Below are 13,001 nucleotides of genomic sequence, written 5' to 3'. Positions count from 1 at the left end.
AAGAATAAGGACAGATCTATTTTTTGAAAGTATGGAGCATATGATGCACCTTAATAAACATATTTAAAATATATACACACACACACACACACACACACACACACACACACACACACACACACACACACACACACACACACACACACATATATATATATATGAGAGAGAGAATGTATTATACAACCCTCGGAATTAGGAAAAATAAGGTTAACAATAGTTTGCCAACCTCAATCTTTTAGAGGTTGGCATCAGGTCAGTAAAAACAATTTGATACAAAGGTCTATATATATATAATATATATATATATATATATATATATATATATATATATATATATATATATATATATATATATATATATATATATATATATATATATATATATATATATATATATGGACCTTGACAAATTAGCTGCATATAGAAGGCTAGACTTACTGGAATGGTGGGAGTGTTAAGATTATCAAATATGATGATTGATAATACAAAATCTTCTGGGTTGGATGCAAAGAAGTGTCAGATACTATTATAATAGCAAATGGATAAATGATGTAGTTGAGATAAGGTGAGCAAATGAGAGAATGATGTCATTTGTTAGCTATTGGAAAGTCTGTGTCTAATACAGTTTCAATATATCCACCTTAAAACCATGAGAAAAAAATAAAGAACTTTTTTGGAAATGTCTTGAAAAAAGTTGGAAAAAATAAGAAGCTGATTGTGTGTTGACATAAATAAGCATGTTGTTGCTGATGGTTTTGAGTATTTACAAAGTAGAAATGGATTCAGCCTGAAAAATAGTAAAAAGTAGTAAAAAAGTATATATTTATTGTTAAAATATATTGTTAAAAATTTGAGATGCTATCGGCTTGTCAGTTTTTAATACGTGGTCAAAAAAAAATCAATAGAAAGTAATTTATGAGTCAGGTGGCTTCAAAACACAAATGGAATATATCTTAATTAGATAACATACTAGAAAATGGGTGAGTAGCATAAAAGTAATACAAAGTGAGGCTTGTATTTCACAGAACAAGTTATTTAAATTTACCTTATTCCTCTGGTAGCACTACACTGTTTCTCTGTGCAGCTTGTTAGAAATTTGGTTTCAGAACTTAGGGTTGAAAGAATTCCAAATTTAAAAAAATTATAAAAATTTAGTAGCCAAGAAAATTGAAGAGCAAAAATCAGGTAAAACACAAATGTGAAATGTATATAATAAAACAAAAAAAAAAGTTTTTTAAAAGTATCTGATGAAATATGGTATAGAATTAAGGTTCTTAAGAGACACAAGAAATCATGGTGGTGGAATACAGAAGTAGGTCAAAACTGTAGAAAAAAAGAGGACATTTAATAAAATGTGAAAAAGTATGAAAATGAAGAAGATAGACTTTTGTATTTGCTTTTGTAATTTTTTATAATTTTGTATGTACTTTTTATACAGCTTGCACTGCATTAATAAAAGCAAAGCAAGCTGTATACAAAGCTCAATCGTATGATCAGAAGTTGTTTAACAGTTAGCTTCTAACGGCAAGAGTGCATCGTTAAAATTTTAAGAAAAGTTATACACAACATTTGTCTAAAATGTTATGATGTATGGCAGTGGGCAATAAAGGTTGATGATGTCATACACAATCTTGAAAGAATAGAGAAGAACAAGGATGAAAGAAAAAAGAAAAAATTTGAAAGAACAAGTGTGGTAATGATGATGATGATGATGATGATGATGATGATGATGATGATGATGATGATGATGATGATGATGATGATGATGATGATGATGATGATGATGATGATGATGATGATGATGATGATGATCATATGGATAATCGGTATAGCAACGCAAAATTTGCATTACCGAACATTTTTGTTCACTAATGCAACCTGACGCGGCCTATGTTCGTTTTTGTAACAATTTTGTTCGTTATTGCAACTTGTTGTTCGTTATTGCAACTCCGGGAACGCACGTTTAAGCCTTATAAGTTTTTTGTTTTTTAAGAATTTATTTGATCGTTATCCGGCAATAAATTTGTTTAATCGCCATTAAATACTAAATAAAATATTATATACATACATAAAATATTTTTTATATATATATATATATGTATATATATATATATATATATATATATATATATATATATATATATATATATATATATATATATATATATATATATATATATTTAAAAAATTTTAAAATGTAATCTACAAGTAGAGCGCTCAATGTTCTTAAAAGAACAGAGCATTTATATATTAGTAGAAAATCACTTAACTAAAATTAATCTCATTTAACACTGTGTTTCATCAATAAAGATTCATCATAAAATCATCATTTCTGATGAGTCTTTATTGATGAAACACAGTGGTTAATTTGATAATCACTTAACAAAAATTTATCAATAAGATAAATTTTTGTTAAGTGATTTTCTACTAATTTATAATTGCTCTGTTCTTTTAAGAACATTGAGCACTCTACTTATACTCTAAATATAAAGTTGTTGTTTTTCACTTTTTCTGTTTTCTGTTTAAAACAAAACAAAAATTCAAACTTGTTTAATAATTCTTTCAAGGTAGTACAAGTGATATCGAAGACTTGGATACATTTGTTACAGCAGGTATACAATTTATTCATATTTGTATATAATTTTTGATACATGTATTTGTGAATATTATATGTTGTAAAATATATATATATATATGTTAAAATTATATATATTTTATAAATTTTGATACACATATTGGTAAACAATTTTTGATGTGTAAATATATGAGAAATAAAAGTGTTGTTCAATAAATATAGTCTTAATAAGGCATTAAGCTTGAACTCATAAAATTGGCCGTCAAAATAATGCCAAAAAGTAAAGATTTTACTAAATGATGACTTAATAATAGATTTTTTATTTTTGGATCAGAATTTTTATGTTCGATAGATTCACAGGTGTAAGGTTGCAATACAATCTAATAACTTGCATAAAAATCTTTTTAAATTTCAAGTCTAGATGTGAGAGAAAGATCCCCAATACAGTCTACCTTATTTTGTGGTAATATTTTTTTTATAACTGTAATAAAATAAGATATAATTAAATGTTTATAGGATTGAATCTGTTTAAAAAGAAATGTATGATTGAAATAGCACTTCTCAGTTGCTATAATCTATTTATTCTGGTTAAGTAAGTATCTTACTTAAATTTATAATTCACAGATACATTTTTATATAAAATACTATTGAGTCTGGATAGCTCAGTTGTATAGTGTGCTGCTATTATTGTTATCGGATAGCCTGTCGCAGCAGGACTGCAGATTCAAATCCCACCTTTGCCAGTTACTATTTAATTATGAAGGGAGTTTGTTTTGAACAAATTTGAATGTCCCTAGAGTTCATTAAATACTGTGTTCTTAAAAATATATTTTAGCATTTGTTTATTTATTGGGAGTTGTTTAAACATCAGTTTGGAAACAAAATGACGTGTAATATTTTAATGTAAATAAAATCTTTTGCGATATTTTATTTTTGAGTATTCAATTTTCAATACTTGAAGTCAAATAGTTTTGACTTCAAGTATTTAAAATCGACTTTTAGTCAAAGTAGATAACAACTTACTAAATGCTAAATCCTTAAATAGTATTTATGTATTTGATGTTCAGTTATACAGTTACAGACATAACTGGTTTATTGTTGGTGGAGGAGATAAAAGTTTGTATTACATAAAAAAAATAGGAATTTACACTCAATTATTCCATTTGCTTTATTTTTGTTTTGTTTTTTTCTTGATTTTTTAACATGTTTTTTGCATTTCCGTTATTTATTCAGAAAATCTTTGTAACAGATATCTCCTTAGCCTAATGACAGAAGATCAATTGCATGATCTTTTTAAAGCTTTTGTTTTAGCTTTTAATAGTTTGAAGGTAATCATAATCTATAATATTAATCATATATTTATTTCTAATTATTTCATCTTAAAATCATTTATTTGGATAACATTCAACTTTCCAGTATTATTTTTGTTTTTTAAGTAATAATCTTTTTACGATAGTGACTATGTATTTAAAATTCTAGTGCCAGAATCTATTGTATTTATTTTTTCTAAAGCTAGTAATGTGTCAAGAATAAAGGTAATCTAAAAGCTTTTGTTTTTCAATTTTTTATTCTAGTAAATAATTACTTAAATAATTAAATATTACTTGTTTATATAATTAAATATTACTTATTTATATAATTAAATATTACTAATTTGTATAATTATATAAATAAAAGATTTTTTTAAATAACTTTTATTAATATCATAACTATTTTTAATAATATTTTTGCGTATTCTCGATTTAGGCTGAATTAGCTCTCTGTACTTACATTTCTGAAAGGCAATACAAACTTTTATATTTTTATTTTATTTTTCTTTCAACTAATTTACCATTATTAGTTATTACTACACAACTATTAATTTTTTTTTAAGAGATAAAAAGCGTTTCTGTAGCTCACCAGAATCAACTTGTGGAACTGGTAAGACTGTAAGACTGGTATTCAATCAATATATTTATTTTATTTAATGTTTATAGCAACAAGGTATAGAAATAAGTTATTTTTTATTATTATAAAACACCTAACCCTTGAAAATAAAAAAAACTGAAGTTGGCAAAAAATTGCAGACCTTGATATGTTTTAGGTCATCATCAGGTCAGCAAAAACATTTATTGACTAGTTCCATCATAAAAAGTAGAAACCTAAAATGTTCAGAAATATTTAGCAACCTCAAACGCAAAGTTCGGCAGTTAGGTTTGCATTGCCAAATGCCAACCCTAAGTCCGAGGGCTGCACAGCAATACTTTCAAAATTTAAAAAAATGTAAAAGAATTGAAATATTTAGTTTTAATGTAATAAGAATAACGTTTTTATCTTTTTTTTTATCTTTTAGATGTTGATGATCAGTATCAATTTATTCAGAAAATCAATGTGAGAATTTTAAAGTCAAATTTATTAAAGCAATTCAATAAAATAGTTTTAGATATTAAATAATAAATTGTAAAATGTGTGTTCTTTAAATTTGAAAAATAAATGTTTATTATATATATATATATTTTTTTTTTTTTTTTTTTTTTTTTTCTAGAAATCTTTTAAAGATATTGGCAAATCAAATTCATCTATAAGTACTAAGGATTTAAAAACAGATCCGACAATAATCATTGATGTACCACTTGGATGTTCAGCAAGTGTTAGTTGGGTGTTTATATATATAAATATATATATATATATATATAAATATAAATATATATATATATATATATATATATATATATATATACATTAATTTTTTATGTTTTATTTATATTTTCAATATCGAAACCAATGTAGAAGATTGAAAAAGCTAAACTGACTTAGCCGATAGGATTAGTGGCAGAAATGGTTACGTTAACGTTCTTGATGTTTGCAGAAAATGTTGTATTCAATTTATTTTAATTTTAGAAATATATTATTATTAATAAAACTTATAAATTATTCAATTTCGTTTTTATAATTGAAATAAAACTTGATATTTAAATTTCTGATAAAATATTTCGACATCGTTACATCATAGAAATATAGCTTACAATATACTATTGGAAAAAAAATAAAAAATACTGAAACATTTAAAAAATAATAAAATAATCAAACAAATAAATACTGAAACATTTAGAAAAATTAATTTTGGGCTCCTCATATTAGGTACAACATATTTTCTTTAAGTTGGTGAAAATGAATGTAAAATATAATTTTTTTTAATTGATGCATTAACTACAAAAGTGCTTCAATATAAATACAAGGTAAAATGCGAAATTGAATTGCGGACCATTATTATATAGATATTTCATGTTGCAACAGCTTTTTTAGCCGTTTTCAAACAATAAACATGACTACGTTGCACCAACCAAAACCCTCAGTCGATGTATTTACATTTACCTGGATGCTCTCTCTAATAGTCAGTAAATGCATTTACACTTAATAACATACATTACTAATATATTCATATTAATTTAAATTAATAATATAATCATGGTCCTTAAAATATGACATTTTGGTTTGCACAAAAGTTCGCATTTCAATAGTATGTACTTTGCATTTTGCCGATTTCCTTATATTCAACAAATATTAAAGAGATATAGGGAAGCACTTGCACCCTTGATCCGTAAGCACCTTTGATCCTTAAGCATTATCTCCATTCTTGCAAAACCTTTTAAAGAGGGCTGATAGCCAGCGTCGAATAATTATTTTACAATGGAAACCTTACTTGCCTAAGTTGCAAATCGAGCTTTATTATTATTAATGATTTAGATAATACTAAAATTAGTAATATGTTATTCTATTAGTCATTATAGAAATTGTGTTTCTGAATTTTCAAATAAAAATAAAATGCAAATCCTGAAAATGATTATTTTTTAAAAAGATAATATTTTTCAGTTTCTTGATTATAATTCGGGGCGAGATTTATCATTCACAAACAAAGGCAGAGGCTGATCTTGCCTTTTTTTTTTGTTTGAGATAACTTTTAGACATGGAGTAAACTCCAAACATTTTTATGGTTATACTTACATTAAATAACGATGCTTTGCAAATACTAAAATAAAAATAAATATTATACCCAAATAAATTTAGTCCCCCTACCCCATATGTGAGGGCAATTAGTTTGCAAAATATTTTTTATACTATTCTAAACTAATTTCAAATTTAACAATTAATTTGAAATTTCATGAAATAATCTTTTAGCGTTCAAAAATTATAGCGAGATAAATATTGTAACCCTCTCAAATTGAGGGGGATTCAAACTTTTTATGGACATAATTTTTAAACGCTAAGAGATTATTGCATATAATTTAAAATTGATTGATGAATATGTTTTTAGTTAACAATAGAAAAAAAATATTATGGTAATTTGTTACCTTCACATTTGAGGTCAGGGAAGGGGTGTTTTTTGGAGGCATTTTCTTTATCGGGCTCTAATAGTAATAAAAGGTGCTGTAACGACTATTGTCGTAGAGCATAAAATTTAAATTTATACTTTAACAGCCATTAACAAATGTTTATCTATTCTACCTTTACTAAAAAGAATTTACTGTCATTGCAGAAACCACTTTTTCAGGTAAAGCATTCCAATGAGGTATCACTCTGTTCGTAAAAAAATTGTGTCTAATGGTTGTTTTTGGAAATTCTCTTTTAAATTTCATTGAATGACCTCTTAGACTTTGGGAAGAAGCTTTATAAAGCTCTTTATACAACAATATCTTATCAATACCAGTTGTTATTTTGAAAAACTCAATAAGATCATCTCTTGTACATCTTGTTTCCAGAGTTGTGAGACACAACTTTGCCAATTTTTCAGTATAACTTAGATGTTTTAGTTCAGGTGCTACCTTTGTTGCTTGCCTTTGAATTTTTCTAGGTCATTGATATCGTTTTTATTACCTGGACTCCACACTGGAACTGCGAATTCCAGGTGTGGTCTAACCAGCGATGTGCATAATTGCCTTACCAATTCAGTGTTAAGATAAGTAAAGCTTTTTCTTATTAAACATAAGATTCTTTGTGCTTTACTTGTAGCTGCTTGAACCTGATGATTCCGTTTCATATTGGATGAAACTATTACACCTAAGTCTAATTATTTTGTTGTCATTTTTAAAATAAAACTTTGATTATCGTGTTTCATAGTGTAATTATAGTTAATATTTTTTCTTCCAATGTGCATAACACTGCATTTGCTTATGTTAAAATCCAATAACCATACATTTGACCATTCAGTTAACAAATCAATATCATTTTGCATATTAATTAGATCATTATGTTCTTTTATAACAGATATGATTTTAGTATCATCAGCGTATAGTTTTGTAATTGAAGAGATACATTGGGGAAGATCATTGATATGTAAAAGAAAGAGAAGAGGACCCAATACAGAACCCTGTGGCACACCGCTATAAATCTCTTACCAATCTGATACAGCTTCACTCATTACCACTCTTTGTTTTCTTTTTTTTTTTTTAAATCAATCCAATTTAAAATATTGCCTTTTATTACATAGTTAGAAATTTTATATATAAGTCGATGGTGGGGCACCTTATCGAACGCCTTTGCAAAATCTAGGAATAATATATCAACTGGATAATCATCTTCAATTTCAGTTGTAATAATATCGAAAGTTTCTAAAAGGTTTGTTAGGCATCCTTTATTTTGTACAAATCCATGTTGTTGAGGCTTTAACAGATTGTTTTCTGTTATATAAATTATCAGCTTTTTTCTAATTATTTTCTCTATTATCTTAAATTGTATCGATATTAAAGAGATAGGTCTGTAGTTGAGCGGATCTTCCTTGCCTCCTTTTTCAAAAAGTGATGCAATGTTTGCAGATTTCTATAATTCTGGCATCTCTCCTGAATGAATCGATTTCTTGAGTATTAATGACAAAGGTTTGGATAATCCTTCTGCACAATGCTTTAGCACATAGGGACTGATGCTATCACAACTAAGTGACTTGTTTTCATTAAGTTCTAATAAATAATTATGTACAATATCTTCTTTTACTTCTTGGTCCCAGTCACATTCAAATAATTGCATTATTTTATTGATGAAATGTGGTAGATCTTGATTTTCTTTGACAAATACTGATTGGAAACTACAATTTAGTAGATTAGCAATGACTTTTTTATCTCTTATTATTTTATTGTCACTAGTTTTAAGTGCCTGTAGTTTTGTATGTGTTTGATTTTTTTGTCCATATGCATAGAAGAGTTTTGGGTTATGTTTTACATCTTTTGCTAAGTTTATTTCATGATCAAGAGTAGATTTTTTAATTTGCTTTTTAATCATTTTATTAACTAGTTTGTATTCATTATTTAGGTTTGTATTTTTGAAGTTTGTAGCACGCACTCTGCACCATAGATTACGCTTTTTTCTAATTAGATTCTTGATTTTTATGTTGATGCATGGATTTTGGATAGAACTAGTGGGTTTGAAGTGGTGAGGAATATATTGTTTGCAAGGTTTTTCATAAATATTTAAAAAGTATTTATAACATTGGTTTGTATTTATTTTATCAAATATTTCATCCCAATTCACTTTATAAAACATGATATTCATTTCTTGGTATTTTCCTTTTCGAAAAATAAATCTCTTATTGTTGAACTTTTTCTCACATGAATTGAGTATGTTAGTTTTCCATTTTAAGATGTAATGTCTTTTAGTAATTTGACCAACGCAATTTTATTACATAGTAATTTAATCATCGCAATTTTTTGCAAAGCATCTTTAATTGACGTAAGTATAAACAAATAAATGTTTGGAGTTCCATGTATGGAAATTATCTCTCCAACAAAAAACACGCTGGCTCAGCCCTTGCAGCAAGGGAGGGTCTGAGAGCTAAAAAATAATTAAAAAGCTAATTGAAATTAAGACTTTGTTATAGTTAAGATAAATCAATTACCTTTACACAATAGTCTAGTTAGTAAGTTCTGCACTATATTATATTAATGTTATAATTAAATATCTTAATACTCGCCTTTGAAAAATATATAGCTTATCCCCAAGAGGTGTGCGTGGGGTGACCTGGTGGATGGGGCTTACTACCTTGATTCTCACCCTCAACGCGCTCTTGATTGAAATCAAACTCAAATCATAAAAGTAAGAAAGTAAAATGCCTTAAACTTTATTTTTCTTATTTAAAACTAGTAATAAGATGCATGTATGTATGTAAGAATACGAAATGATCATTGTAAATTTATTTACATTTATTATAAACTTAAAATTGCTAAATTTGTTTATTTTGGAAAAACGCCCACGGAAGGATTTTCAAAAAACGTATTGGTTTGGTATAGATACTAGTGTAATAAACTGTTTTTATTTATTTGAGATTTATTTTTTGAAAAAAAAGTATAAACAATTGTAAAATATAAAAAAATATTTTAATTTCTTCTGTTTTCATTTTTCCATTAGTTAATTTCTTTTACCCAAAAAAAACCATTCCGCGGAGCATTCCTGCTTTTTTACGATGGAGTTTAGATTTTATAAAAGGAGTTTGATTAAAGGGAAAAAAAAGGAATTAAACCTAAACAATAAATTAGAAATAACGAACCTTTTCTATTCGTCCATTATCAAAAAATAAGTGAGTTCGGTAATGCAACCTGGATAGTTTCGGTATTGCAACAACTACTGTTTAAAACCCTAATTCCCCGCAAAAAAAATAATGTCAAAAGCAAAGTAAATGTTTTTTGGACATTCGACATGATATATATTACATCCATCAAGAAAAATAAGTTTAAAAAAGTTTTTAAAAAAATTTTATGTAACGTTTTTTTTCAAAATCAAAGTAGGAGATTGCACATTAATATATTATAGAAAGTTTACTTGAACTCAGAAACTTAAAATCGCCATGATGATATGAAAAACCTCAAAGTTTAGGTAAGTGGATTTTTTTCGTTTATAGCTTGATTTAAAGGGAATGAATAAAAAAGACATATCCGAATCATTTTTTGATGATCCCCATGCCTAAATACTCTTTTTTAGATTTTTTGGTAATGCAACGCCTTTTTCGTTATGGGTCTTACCTGTAAGGTTTTTTTCTCAAAAAATTTTTTCGTAACTAACATATTTTAAAAATTTATATCTTTCTGATAAAAATAAAAAAATAAAAAAATAAAAAATCGCAAGCGATGCGGGTAAATTCTAAAATCCTGTGTGCCGATGACAGCGTTACAATAGCGAACACAGAACCACATACTGATGATGATGATGATGATGACGATGATGATGATGATGATGATGATGATGATGATGATGATGATGATGATGATGATGATGATGATGATGATGATGATGATGATGATGATGATGATGACGATGATGATGATGATGGTGATGATGATGATGATGGTGATGATGATGATGATGATGATGATGATGATGATGATGATGATGATGATGATGATGATGATGATGATGATGATGATGATGATGATGATAATGATGATGATGACACATGTGTCTTGTTATTATCATTTGTTATCATTATGATTTTTGTCTACCTTAATACAAAAACGTCGTTAATACCAGATGTTCTCTCAAAATTAGTTCATACTATTAATAATGACATTGAATTTTAACTTTTAAAAAATATAAATTGTTATGTTGCTAATTTTTTAACTCAAATATTATAATTTATGTTTTAAAATAATAAAATATTCTATAAACCTAATATCTCTATATCAATATACTTACCTACTTGTAAGAAATAAATTTATATTTAAAATAATTCATACCCACAATGTAACCAATATTTTGAAAGTCTTCAACCAAAGATGTCTTTTGATCAGGAAGCATTCTTGCAAATATTGTTCCACATATTAAAAGTCTACTGTAAAGACTAGGATGATACTCTTTTATTATACTAAAAGCCTTACCAGTAACTGCAAAATGATATTGGCGGTGTAAAAATAGATTTTCACTTTCTTGTTTCAGCTCTTCTGATAGTCCACCTGCAGAGAAAATCAACTTTCGAGAGTCATCATTTGATAAAGTTATTGATATTACCTTGTGAGAACTAGGCACAATTCCACATTCACGTGCAACACTTTCTGCTGTTAATATATTATCACCTGTAATCATAACAGGCCTTATATGAGCATTATAAAGTTTTTCGATTACAGGAGCAGTTTCCTTCTTCAAAAGATTTTTCATGACAATAAAACCAAGAAAAATAAGTTCACATTCTATTTGACTTCTCTCAAAATGTTGAACTTTGTGCCAATGTAATTTTTTAGGAAGTTCCTTATAAGCTAATGCAATAATACGATACCCTTTTTTTGCGATTGATGTTAAACACTCATCAAATGTTTTTGGTAAAGTTTCTTGTTTGCATAGTGATGCAACCATTTCTGGTGAACCTTTGACATATACATTCATATGCTTTGAACCTAATCGTCTTGTTACAACACTCATTCGTTGAAGTTCCGAACTGAATGTATACTGCTTTAAAATAGCAACTTCTAGTGGAAAATCTTGTTTCTCTAAAGCTTCTGATAACAATACACTTTGGTTTTGAGACTTGGCAATTAATGGAACAATATTTTCATAGCGTTCAGTTTCTGCACCAGGTTCTTCTAGTATCCAATTTGTAGCTTGAAACATTTTAATATCCAAACTATCACCACATAGCTCATTATTAATAGTAGTTAAGGAATGGCATGTAGCCATAGCAATAGTGACATTATCATTATTTGTTCCAACATCATTTTCGATTTCACTAAAGGTTTCATCATTTAATTTTAAAACTCCACAAAAATCTAAACCATCTTCAGTTAAAGTACCTGTTTTATCAAAGCAAAACAAATCAAGTCTTCCGCTTATGTTTATCCTTAATGGACTTATGCAAAAAATGCCTTGCTTTTTGAGGCGTTGTAAGGCATACACTGTGCCAACACTCATTGCAGCTGGTAATGCTGGTGGCACAGCTATTGTAAAAATATCAAGAGATTTTAATACAAGTAGAAATGTTCCAAAACCATTTTTATAAAATGCGTAAAAAGCGTAACCACATCCAATTAGTGCAAAAACAAATAAAACTCCAATAAATTTAAGAGCATCTGTAAAAAATTTAAAATCAACCGGTTTTGGAAAAAGTATTGAACGAATCAACTCCCCTTTCATTGTTGTAAATCCAGTTCTAATAACAACTGCTAATACTTTTTCATCACCATAATATCTAGTTTGAAGAACCTCTGTGCCACAAAAAAGAGTGTTTCTAGAATGCTTTGTTGTATTGAATATCTCATTATTAGGTGCATTAAAATTATTTGGTCGTGATATTGAAATCTTTGTCACTGGAACACTTTCTCCTGTCAACATACTCTCATTTACAATAACAGTTCCACTAACTAAAGCAGCATCACAATATAGAGTTGAACGAAATTTTGGAAGCACAATAACATCTCCAGGAACAAGATTTTGAGAACTTATTTCTGTGACGTTCCCATCAGATTGCAAAATAGAA

General features: G+C 27.4%; 1 protein-coding gene across 1 annotated transcript in view; it reads right to left on the bottom strand.

Moving 5' to 3' along the window:
• Positions 1 to 13,001, bottom strand: part of LOC105845898 (polyamine-transporting ATPase 13A3) — a 30,130-nt gene that overhangs the window by 16,374 nt on the left and 755 nt on the right. Inside the window, exon 1 of the mRNA XM_065790465.1 lies at positions 11,272 to 13,001. This exon is cut by the window's right edge and continues 755 nt beyond it. Within this exon, the coding sequence (XP_065646537.1) occupies positions 11,272 to 13,001 (1,730 nt within the window). The remainder of the gene's footprint in view (positions 1 to 11,271) is intronic.

The sequence above is a fragment of the Hydra vulgaris genome, chromosome 02, assembly GCF_038396675.1.
Source record: "Hydra vulgaris chromosome 02, alternate assembly HydraT2T_AEP".
In the NCBI taxonomy this organism is placed as follows: domain Eukaryota; kingdom Metazoa; phylum Cnidaria; class Hydrozoa; order Anthoathecata; family Hydridae; genus Hydra; species Hydra vulgaris.
This window is presented reverse-complemented; position numbering and strand designations above follow the sequence as displayed.